Genomic DNA, 12,818 nt, shown 5'->3' with positions numbered 1-12,818 from the left:
AGTGAATTTAGCTCTATTGAGGATGATTTCAAAGCAGCTTTTTTTTGTACGGTCAGCACACATGAGAAGTCTTTTATCCTTCCTGCAAAGGCTGGAGGAATGAGGCGGTCTGAAGCCCACCGATTCAGATCCCCATTGTCTGTTGCACAGCTCCTCACCTCCAGTGGGAGGTCACACAGTCAGGCCGGTACACACAAACACACAAACACACACACACACTCACGCACACACTGTAAGACTTCAGGGAGCTTATGCTGCATTTACTTTCAGGGAGCTGGGCTGAAAGTCAAGGTTGCAGGGAAGTTGAAAAGGAAGAGCTGTGTGTGTTTGCGTGGGCGTTTGTGAGCGCGCACTGTTTTATATTTGCAACTGCTAAGTGAGTGCTGAACTTGGCCTACAGACTTTTTGGAGGATACTTGAGCTCTGATTGTATTAGCCATCTCCTCACCTTGGCCATGTTTGTTGCTATGTGTGCTAAGCTTGAAAGTGCCGAACTTTTCACCCCAGCTGTGTTTTTGCACCCTGTCTGAATATCATGTTTTATAGCTTGAGAGCTGGACCTGTATACTGTGGAGGTGGAGGGTGTCATTTACGCTCTTTATGATACTATATTTATTGATCAGGATGTATTTCAGGGAAATAATATTAATTCTGTTTATCTGTTCTCAGAGTGTGAGGATGCAGGATAGTCACAGAATAGCACCCCCCCTTTTACACAAGGAAAATTTGAACAACAAAACTACCCATTTATGATCACCCTAAGATCATGTGATGGAGGTCAAGTGCCACATTGCTGGTACTTTTAACTGCCACACTGCTTCAGCCTTCAAGTGGCAGAAATGGCTTGAAAGAACAAATAGCTTTGAAATCATCCTCAATGAAATACATTCTCTTTCTGACGGCCAACATGTGACATTTGCACAAACAGTCCTTCACCCCTGCGTTTCCGTCTGCCAGGAAAATACACACACTCTCAGACATGTAGTTTAGCATTCACTGGAAAAGCATTCGTAATGAAGCATTTTTCACTACACAAAAGCATGTTTTAAAAAAAAAAAAATCTCCCTTCCACTTCTTTTACTCTAGTTATAAAGTGTTTTCTCATTATTTCCATTCGTTGCACAACTCTCTCCTGTACCCCAGCAGTAGGTGGGTAAATTAGACACAAAGCATCCCTACAGTACAAGCAGGATACTTTCTATCCGCTTCTTGAAGCGACAGCCATCGAGCACTATTAGCCTAGCACTAACACAACAGTTCACATTGGAAACCCCTTCCTTTATAGCGCTGATTGGCTGGCATACTCAGATCCTCAGGATGATGTGCTATTTTTGCAGAAGCAAGAAGAGAAAGAAGAAAAGAAAATGCAGTTGAACAAAGGAGGATGTGAATTTAATTATAGAACTCAGGGAAAGATTGACCGTACGTATAGAGTGGTTCAATATTGGGTTGTTTCCTTTTTTTATGAATCTGTAAATATTCTCCAGCAGATGTGATGTGAACATTTGGACTGCACATTGGAAATAATTAAAACACTTTTTCTTCATTACAGTTTTACAGTAATTGCTCCCTTGGGTCACAGAATTTCCCCTCACAGTTTCGTTTCCAGCTTTTTTGTGTTTTTCTTTTTTACTGAAAACCAAACACAGTATTTGGTCGTTAAATCAGGGAAATAAATGGGCACAGACCCACCACAGTAGTATTTCCATAGAGATCTAATAAACCGTCTGTTTACACCTTCACGCCTGAGTTATTTAAGCTGCAGATAGTTAAGATAGATAAAGGCTAATCTTAATAACACATTGCCTTTATGTTCTCATATTTTGTCCAGGTGGTAACAAGCTAAAGGGACAGCAGTTCCGTCTGGACTGGGCCTGGATCTCTCTGGAGAAAGAGTACTACGTGGTGGACGAGGAGGACAAGTTTCTGGAGGTGACGCTTAGACGGAGAGGCTACCTTGGAGAGACGTCCTTTATTGGTGAGTGTTTGTCTTTCTGTCTCATCTACCCTGTGTTTTTAGTCATGTTAGCTGGGATGGTCTTCCACTTCAGTTATGCGCAACCTGTAATGTGAAAAAATAAATATAGGATATAAATTATAAATAAATACAGAAAGCAGTATTGTATTTTCAAAAGGATGGGTGACAACCGTAGTTCCTTACACTCTCACAGTGTCTCAATAAGTGTATGTCTGTTGGATGGATTAGCATTTGCATATTTTGTTTTGCTAAACATCATATTAGCAAAACAAAATAGCATTTTCATTAGCTGTATATCAATTCAGAGGTGAAAACCAACCTTGCAAGATCAGCGCCATCCAAGCTCTCGTCTCGCTGGCACTGCAACACAAACACACCCTTTAAACCGCAATCTTTTGTTTGGGCCGTAAAGTATACCCCCGCATGTTTACGTTGCGGCGCAAATACAAATATACACATCATAACATGTATATGATAAATAACGTTATCCAACGCTCCATCGATTGCTTTCTCAACGGCTTTGTTGAAAACAAATGCACATGGCCAGGAGGAGGGTTAGCAAAACAGCAGAAAAGTGACAAGAATTGCATAGTTCCCCATTAATGCCCCCGCTTTTAGCAGTCATACCGTTACTGTTGATCTGAGCTGAAACATAAAAGCCTACTTACAGTCAAAAGTAGCTTCTTTCTTTACCAGCATTCGATGAATTAATCCATGGAGGCTCCAACGAGTGCTCCTTCTAAAGCAGCTTAAGGAGCCTCCAAAATGGAGTCTTGTCGCAACAGTGATGCAACCAGCCTTCAGATACGGCCTGAATTGGGATTCAGCTATTGTGACCATATTAGCATGCTAATATTCCTCCACTCTCAAAAGTAAGTTGTATGTCTTCTGGTTGATTATCTTTATGTATTTATTCAGTTTTAAGTGTACTCTCGACATCATTTAAAATGAGGGCATGCCCCCAATGATTCTTAGACATTTTAATCAAGAGGTGAATCTAAAAGAGAAAAGCAAAAATAGCATTTAGCTCCAAGCACCACTGTGCCGGAGTGCAGCCTTACAAACATAGCAGGTTTGCTGCCTCGCTGTAGCATTCATTTAAACTTTCATTACTTCACACTACTGTTAATATTGGATTTTTCATGCCTCTCTATAACTAGCTCTAAAAGAAAGAATGCAGAGGAAAAAAAAACTTAAAAATTCAATGGATTCCAGGAAAACCTCTCACACTTTCTTGTGTGATGGTTGATTGCATACCCAGTATTGTCATTTTCCTCACTGCAGAGCCTTACAGTATGTGTACATCACTATCGCCTCCTCAATACATATACACCACAGCTAAAACCAAAAACCAATTGCAACATTTCCTATGTTCAGTATAGATTTATCTTCTAAGCCAAAGTAATTTTGTTTGGCCTTGAGTCATTTTGAGTTGTTTTTTTCTTTTTAAGAATGTGAAAACACTATGAGATAACTGTGAGGAGAGCTGCGGAGACGTAATTATTTATTTACCACCACATACAGGGAAAACAATGTACAGAAAACAGTTTCCTTTGCTTCAACGTTGCTTTAGAACCAACATGCTATTTTCACCCGATTACCACTGAGAGGGCACAACACAGGTCTCAAAACAAGCACACGTCGAAGGGCAATAAAAATTAATTGCTCTGAACTGTATATGACTAAAGCCACAAAGAGAAAACGGAGCAGAAATAATGGTGATGACTGAAGTTAGCTCAAATCATTGATAAAATACCATCACTATCATAGCTTCTCAATTACCACATCCTCTCTTGGTTCTAAATTAATTAACCCTGCAGACATCAATGAATGAATGTGGGTCTGTTGATATCAGTTTGATTTGTTTTCCAGGGCTCTAATAGACCGAGCTGACAGTTAGTGTGCTGGTAGTGTCTGGCCAACGACCCTGTAGTTTTCACAGTGTGCGCGGCTCTGCTGGCGCTTTTAAGTGCACATTTGACCAACTGAGCACACTGAACTGGTTTCGAAGTCTAACTGGCTGCTCAGTCGAGGGAATACATGCTTCCAGTGGTGATTTTTTCTCCTCACCTCTGCCTTCTATTTTCTATGCACAAGCTGACAACTTAAGTACAAAGCAAAACTGCTTGGCTCAAAGCAGCTTTTATACCCACACACACATATTCTCAATTTGTATTTGTTCCGTATCACAGGACTATTTAATGAGAGTCACAATAGCTTTGAATATGGTTGGCTGGCTGCTTGAAGTCCTCGCAGTGTGTACGGAAACTTAAGACAGTAGGCTGGTGTCAGATTGAGCCAATGTGTCAGTCTGTCTTTGTCTAGTTGCCTTACGTAGGTGGGCTTGATGCATCAGCGACCTGAACTGCAGCTTAAAAGGGAGGAGACTGAGGTGACATTAAGATGAGACAAAATACAAAGCTGCAATCTCACAATTTCACTTCAAGAGACTTAATGTGCTGCTTTGTGAAATGCCTACACCATGTCTTGTTCTTAAATAAATGTGTCCATTGCTGAATGCTGACTAGAAGAAGAAAGGACACTGTTGCATTTGAATCCAAATTAGACCTGTTTGGCTCTTCACATTAAGCTTATCATCAATCTACCGTAAGTAAGTTGTTCACCTGCCTCACGGGTAACAGTTTAGACATATTAGTCTGTGAAAATTGTCTCAGCGACACCAGTGACACCTGGAACATTTCACCCCTGTCTGGAAGTGCCGACAGTATGTGAATCTTAAGCAGACTTAAAAATAAAATGTTCATCATTCTGGCTGCAACACGGTGTCAGACAGAGAACAGAGCTGGTTCTGTGCTCGTCAAAGCTGCAATCCAGCTTCACAAACATCAATGCTACAGTTTTTAATGAGCTGTTGGACCAGCAGATATAGGTGAACACTGAAGCATGTTTTCTGATGCTGTGTCCCCATTTGCATACTTCTATTAGCAGTGGTTCCCAAACTTTTTCACATCAAGGACCAATGAACCCGCACAATTTTCTGCTTTTAGATGTGTTATTACAAAAGCTTTTGAAACCTATGACCAAAATATTCATACATTCTGTTATGATTGCACTTATGCATGGAATTACGGCAAAAATAAGTTATTCCCCTTTTCACTAACCCCCACAAGGACTCCTTTGGTTTCACTTTAAGAACCACTGCATCAATGCACTCACATGTAGTACACCGTGTACATACAGTATACTCACTGGCACAGTCCATTAATTTAACAGGATAGCATTGTCTCCAACATGGAAATTAGGCCACAGTCGCCACAACAACAACCTTTTTTTTTCCCTCAGCCGCCACATCCTTGGTTCATCTTCTTCCACCACATATAGCCAAGATGGCAGTCGTTGAGGGTGATAAGTGTCCAGCACTTCACACTCAACTCTTTGACCTTCTGAGTTCACCATGCAGGTTTGTGCAGTACACTGCACTGCATGTTAACGCCTCTTTGCACACCAACCAGCAGGTGTGAGTATGGGAGAAGACGGCTACACGAAGTGAGACACAGCATGAGTGTTTGTGCAGGTTGAAAGGATGACGACGCTGCTGACGTCCCCGTCCCTCAGCGTTTCCTCTGAGCTCCGTCTTTTATCGTCCCTGAGCTCGTTCGCTCAGCGAGACGCAGCGGCTATAAGCAGCTTTAACCCTCTCCCACCTCTCAACGTCTCTCTGATCCCTGTTAATCGCTTGGTCAGGAGTTAGCATCACAGTGCAGCAGTTTATATGAGCTTTAAAATTTGTCTACCTGCGAGTGTGTGTGTTATTGCTTTGCACAGTTAGTGTGTGAGTACCTTGCTCTCTCAGAACACACACATTCAAGTTTTTTTTATAAACAGCTTACATGCATGTTGTAGGTCAACGTGGTGCCAGAGCACATTGTATAAAAGTTGCCTCCATCTGGACCCATGACACTCCAACATGTTGAGATCAGGGTTGTGATCTGTGTGTAGGATGGTTTGAAGGAAAACTAAATAGAAGAAATATTTATTTGTCCTGCTCCATATCATCACTTTTTGTCACATAATCTAAGCCAGTGGTTCCCAACCTTTTTCTTAAGGGACCCATATTTTTACCATTGAAAACTTTGGTGACCCCCCCCGATGTAAAATAAAATAAGGAACATCATAACTTCTTTTACATGAAATACTTTATTATATGGACGGTCTGCTTGCTGTGTTTTATCCTCAGTTTTTCCTCAATCCTGTGTCCTTGAAGAGCACCTGAGCGGTTCATCCACCCTCACCCAGGGCAGCACTCACATTTTTTCTATTGTTCATACTTTATTATATTTCAGTAATTTCATAACAGCATGGAACAAACAATCAGGAGAACCTGTGTATGATTACAACATATTTCTTCAGAACTTGTACTTTTAAAAACATAATTGTGTTTTTAGAAGTACAAGTTCTGAATATGTTGTAATTTTACACAGGTTTTTTTCTCATTGTTCCATGCTGTTATTCAAATTCATTGTGACTGATATTGCCCTGCTGTAGGCTATATTATGTATTTAATGTTTTAAAACTGTTGATATTCAATCATCTATTGATATAAGCCTATAATTTATTTGTTTATCTATTTAAATACACAAATAAATGTTTAATGTGGCCCTTGAATTTAGTTGATTTTGTCACATATATTTATAAATGCTTAGCCTACTCATTTAACATTTAAATTACATTAAAATTATTAAACCCCTTAAAATCAAGAGGGCTTCGCGACCCCCCCTGGATCTTTGGCGCCCCCCAGGTTGGGAACCACTGATCTAAGCAATATCTGTTTGTATGTTTATGCATGTCAACTTTTCTATGCATCTGTGCCTCTATAGGTGAGGTGCATCTGTTCAGGCGCAAATAATGAAATATGGTCCAGTTTAAATCAACCCTGAATGAAAAACAGAAACTGATCAAAGTCTAATAACTTTCATAGATTTCAATTTGCTGGGCGGGTGAACAGAGGAATGGAGCCAATGAACCAATAATAGAGTGGCAACACACTCGAAAAGGGACAAAATAGCAGGAACACCATACAATGTAATACAATCCAATCCAGCGCTCCCTCAGTAATGGCGCCTTTGATTGATTTTTTTTTTTTTTTTTTGCTGTCAATTGAGTTTTAAAGCTGTACAGTTTGTGTTGTTGTCAGGCAAATATCTCATTAAGAGTCAGGGTTGTTGAGGCTCCACTTATGATAATTTAGCTTTCATGTGTTTGGCTCTTAATGATTTTTGAGAGATCTCCTTGCCACAGTGGACAGTTTTGATCGACGTCCTCGGCTGGCCTCTACATGAGTCGCCTCATCTAGCCTTGATATCAGTGATTGTAAGGCAGCGATTAAAGCAGAGATGCTCTGCCGATAGTTCTCAAATTATAATATGACTCCCTCGTGTCATTGCCTTTGTGATATTGATGTCCAGACCAAGGACACAAACACAGAAACACATATTGAGATAGGACGTCGATTTAAAAATAAAATAAAATCAAAGCTATGGAGGTGACCTTGCATCTCTCAAAAAGTCTCACAAATCATCTAGTAAACAGATAAACATTGAACCCAATGTATGTTTACTATTTAAAACTATTTAGTGTTTGCCATCTCTGTAAAAAGGGGGGGGGGGGGGGGGGGGGGGGGAATTACATTAAGGATAAACAAAATTATTTTACCGAATGGTGGTTGACAATTTTGATTGGAGAGGAAAGTCTGAGCATAACATGCAGCAAAGAGTCACAGACGTGACTTGAACCCAGACGCTGTGGTCAGGATGGGATACAGAACTTGTCCACATCACTGATAAACTTCTTCAATCCACTTGGATTATAGGATATAACTCACACTTGGAATTATATTTCTTTCTTAATAATTATTGTACATGTACAAAAATATAGGACTAAACTATTGCCTAATAGTGATTCAATACAGGATTTTATTCTCAAATTCATGACAATTCTGTATCCTGTTTGCAGCCCTAATCAAAGAATATTAAAGATCTATCATATTGCATTTGAAATGAAAAAAAAAAGTACATAGGAGGTTAAATATCAACTGTCTTTTACTTTTTATTTACACATCAGGTGAACAGTGTAGGGAACCCTAACCTTGTCTACACTCACGAGCACCGATCTTTCAAGACTGAAAACAAACGTCCGCCAGTGAACTGATCCAGACAGTTTAACCTTCCACTGTTTGGCCTCGTCCGTTATGTTTCTGCTGCATTGTCCTGAAAATCGGCTGATAATTTGAAAAAGTGTCATCACAATTTCTCAGAGCTCAAGGCGACATAATTCAGTCATCAACTGATTAAAATATAGTGAATTTAGAGTAATATAAAGCAAAGAAAGGACACAAATCCTCACATTGCACAAATGTCTTTGCCAAAATTTGATTATCAAAATTGTTGCCAATTAATTTAGTTTTTTACAAATTGATTAAGCTCTAAAAAGTTGATTCAGTGAGGAACTTTTAAAAACGCCTTTCAAGCTCAGTCAATATTTCATTTCAAAGCCAACATGGTGAAATTGAACCAAAAATGATTAGAGGCATCTTTCTGTGTGGGGGGTTGCTAAAGAGGAGCACGGGAGGTTAGTGACAAAGACTGAAGATCACAACTAAAACAAGACCTGCAATGAAAAGGAAAAAATAATAAGGGCAAAAATATTGAGTCTATGAAGAAATAAAAAGCTAGAAATACACAGAGGAATTCCTGGTAGAGTTAGTGTTTGTGTGTGCAGATTAAATAGAGAAGGTGTGAGGGGTGGAGGAGCAGAGAAAAACACACCTTACTATGTTGTCGGAGGCTTTACTGATGAAAGCTGGTGTGGTGCCAGGCAACGGCGGAGGGGAGCTGTTACACATGCTCCATCACAACAGGACATATAGGTATAGAGAGGATCAGTGAAGGAGGAGCACAGAGATAAGATCAAGGTTCAAAGATGCCCCCGCAAAGAAGAGCTCAGGCAGAACGGGGCCGGACAGGAGCGCAGGGATCAGATTGGATTCTTCTACCGCTGTTTCCAAGCTTAGACCTCACTTTCTCACTTCTACTGAAAAGAAAAAAAAAATCCCAAAACATGACTAAGATATCAACCACCGGCTTAATTCTGCTTCTTCATGGGGGTGTGCTCTCCGTCTCACCTGCTGTGCTCCTCTAATTGAGTTCTGTCACTTTCTCCTCTCTCTCTCCTGTCACACCCGCCTCGCTGACTTGTCAACTCCTTTAATCCGTCTCAGGTTCTTTTCTTTTCATCTGTAATCTCTTCTCACACCATCTCCACGTGGAGAGCGTTTGGTCCTCTTGCACCTAACCTGTTTTTTTTCTCCTCTCATCAAAGACACCACCTCTCCTCTTCCTGCAGCCGTACAAGTGTACAGCCCTGGGTCTGTGCCATAAGCTCTTATTTTCTTCCTCCACCCACTCCGTGTTTGTCATTCATCTTGTTTCTTCCTTCTTCCATGATCTTTTTCTCTTTCCAGCAAAGCACTCTTGGCAGTTTGTTCTTGCTCTGTCTTTAGATTCCCTTGCCTTCCCTTGCCTCCCTTCCCCTCCTTCCACAAGTCTTCCCTTCCCTTCCCTTCCCTTCCCTCCCTTCCCCTCCTTCCACAAGTCTTCCCTTCATTTCCCTTCCCTCCCCTCCTTAAGTCCTTCCCTTCCCTTCCCTTCCCTTCCCTTCCCTTCCCTTCCCTTCCCTTCCCTTCCCTTCCCTTCCCTTCCCTTCCCTTCCCTTCCCTTCCCTTCCCTTCCCTTCCCTTCCCTTCCCTTCCCTTCCCTTCCCTTCCCTTCCCTTCCCTTCCCTTCTCTTCCCTTCCCTTCCCTCCCCTCCCCTCCTTCCACATGTCAAACCTCACTTCTTGACAACTGTTCTCTTCTTCTTTCTGCTCTGTCCTTTTCTGCACTGACCTTGCTCTGTGAGATAAATGGAGAATTGTTAACTGGGTGTACTTTTGCCAGGTTAAGATATATCATCTCCTGTGGGATCTATTCCAGCCTCATTATTGTTGCCAAGCAGGGTGGATGATAGAGATAATTTTATTTCACCAGCAGAGAATAGAAACTGTTGCCCCCCTGAACCTCGCCTCTACAGATCTCCACCTCAGCTGTCTGGAAGTGAAATGACCTTTATGGTATAATGAGCATGAAGGTACCTGCAATCATAAATTTTATGATGAATTGTATATTTTACATTCAGCCAAACTCAGCTTGCTGCAGTGTTTGCTTTCAATGGAGAAATAAACTACAATACAGAGCGAGGGTAAGAAAAGTTTGCAGCTATAAACAGAATCTGTGTGTGTTTGTGAGCAACTCTTTGCACCTGTCAGTTTGTGTGTGCGTTGTAGAGACACAAACACAAGGGACTGTAGCAGCGAGGAGCGGCACCGTAGAGATCAGAGGGGGCTTGGGAGGGAGTATTTCCACCTGCTGAGAAAGAACCTCGGTGCAACCCTAGCTGTGGCGTGTCTCTGCCCTCCAGGGAGTCCAGTGCGACTGGCACGATGATGCTCCGCCCTTTTAAGATCAACACCTTCTCTCTCCCGTGGGTGGGATTTTGTGTACCTGTATTTGTATTAGATGTGGATCAACAGATCGTCTGGATATAAAGATGAGAGAGATGGAATTGGAAACCATCTGTCTTGAGGACACTTCTTTCAGTTTTCAATGTTTTGAAATCATAATCCCTCATTATGCCAACAACATTTGGTGTTTTTACACTCTGTTACCGCCTCTCTATCTATACAGTGCATACAGTATGTAGTCTTCATTGTAAGTCCGGTCTGCCTTTCTTGCACTTAATTCAAATCATGCACTGTTCTTCTACAGGAAATGATCCATGCATGTGTACTGGCTGCGGATCATTTCCCAGGCTCGGGCCCTGACCCAATACATGCGCATATTTCACATAATACGAGAAGGCAATAAATTATGACTCTATTTATGTGTCAGGCAACAGTGTTGACTTTCTGCTGTAGCTGTGGAATCCATCCAGCCCACAGTTTGTTAGTTTTCAAGGCATCACATGCCTTCAGTAGGCATGTCATATTGAATAAAAATCATGATTCTGGTATCTGTAGTATAATTAAAATGTAAGTGCTTCTATCACCAATACACACCACAGATGTGCCCACTCAACCAAGACTGAAATCTAACCTTTGAAGTTGTTTTTCCATTCTGCTCCTGGCAAACCCCCAAATTGGCTATACTGTAGATAGATAGATATACACTGTATTTTTTATTTGTTGTGCCAATAAGTCTGTAATTACCTGTAACACAAACCCGTGCTCCAAAGCAAGAAAACAACTCCATAAATAGTGCTAGAACTGGCTGTTGATAGTCATGGACCTACTACACCAGAACGCCATTTTTTAAAATTAATCTCTGCAAGAGAAATGTCAAAATCTAGGAGGGGATTCCATGATATTTACGAATCATCTTTGTGCTTCCAATCAGAGCTTGGCCAGTGCTGCAGAACCTCTGAGCTTTAGTTAAATATGAGATGATAAAAAAAGGGCTTTGGTGTAAGCTTGCTCGTGCGTGTGCAGGCTGATGAAGAATCTATATTTCATGGTGAATCACATTACCCATGTACCCTTCTACTACTACTAGACAACTTTGTGTAACCCTCACCTCAGAAGACTTGACCCAGGTTAAGCTGATGGATCCACTCAGCAGGTGAAGAAGTGAACCGAGAGCTGTCGTGGCAGAACTTCCATTAGACAAGCTCCTGACAGACAGCTCAAAGAGAAGTAGATTTTTAGGCGAATACCTGTGAGTGACTGAGTTAGTGAGTGACAGAGTTCAACCACCATATTGGGCTTTTATTTCACTGGCCATGTCCCTTTCAAAATGATTAAAACATGTTTCTATTATAACGTGAGGGGGCATTTACAGTAAATCAACTGTGTGTCTTATGTTAAGCAATTGCTCTGCCTCCTATAGCAGTAATGGTACATGTAATAAATGTAGTTAATTTGCAATAATGGAGGTGGAGGGTCAGTGATATGCAGGGGAGGCTATACTGTAGGAGCAGCTGGGTGACTGCCTGCAACAAGAGGTGCAGCTCAGTTCACGCCAACAAAGTGTGAAAATAGCATTAATATATGGTTGAATTTATTAAACTCAAGCGGTGGAAATATACATTATGCGTAACCAGCATGCACCTGTGACCCATTCATATAAGTCTTGTTTGTGCTGTAGTGCAGCTGCAGTCAGGAATAGCAACATCATTAGTTTTTTGAGAAACAGTGGGTGATATATTTTATATCTAATCCTCCGGTCAAATGTGAGATAGTGCTGCGTTGTTTTAGAGTTGGCTGTAACCACCGGTGTTTTTTTTGTTTGTTTGTTTTTTTTAAAAAAGGTTTTCTCAGGACTTCATTCTGCGCTGTTGTTGTGGAAACGCTGCCAAAACTGTTTGGAGAAATAATTGGAGGACAAAGCGATGAAAGAGTCGATGAAAGGGTCAAACCCCAAAATAAGTCAGTAAAGTAACTCCAGAAAGTTTAACATCAGATTGCAGTATTCCTCACTATTTCTGGGGTTTATTAGTTATTATAAGCACTGAAGGTCCTCGCAGGGACATAAACACAAATGAGAGCGGATGTATGTATATGTGTGATTAATTTCAGCACATAATTTGCATACAGTGCCGCCCGCCGGAGTCTTACTGTTTGTACAATCTAATGTACCCAGTCTAATCTGCATGTGTTTGTCACCTTCCCCCTTTTTTTTCCTCTTGTTTGTTCAGGCCTGTGAACATCTGAAAAAAGAAAACAAATCCTTCTTATGTACGGGCACATGCATCAACCTGGCATGCATATGCTCACATTGTTCTCGCAAGG

General features: G+C 41.1%; 1 protein-coding gene across 1 annotated transcript in view; it reads left to right on the top strand.

The window, feature by feature from the left end:
* The window catches only part of frem2a (FRAS1 related extracellular matrix 2a), a gene marked incomplete at both ends in the record, with an annotated part of 60,874 nt that overhangs the window by 20,811 nt on the left and 27,245 nt on the right, over window positions 1-12,818 (top strand). The window contains one exon of the mRNA XM_083986574.1: window positions 1,832-1,978. Within this exon, the coding sequence (XP_083842700.1) occupies window positions 1,832-1,978 (147 nt within the window). The remainder of the gene's footprint in view (window positions 1-1,831; window positions 1,979-12,818) is intronic.

The sequence above is a fragment of the Trachurus trachurus genome, assembly GCF_905171665.1.
Source record: "Trachurus trachurus genome assembly, chromosome: 14".
Taxonomy (NCBI): domain Eukaryota; kingdom Metazoa; phylum Chordata; class Actinopteri; order Carangiformes; family Carangidae; genus Trachurus; species Trachurus trachurus.
The sequence above is the reverse complement of the archived record's forward strand: the minus strand, read 5'-3'. Positions and strand labels throughout refer to the sequence as shown.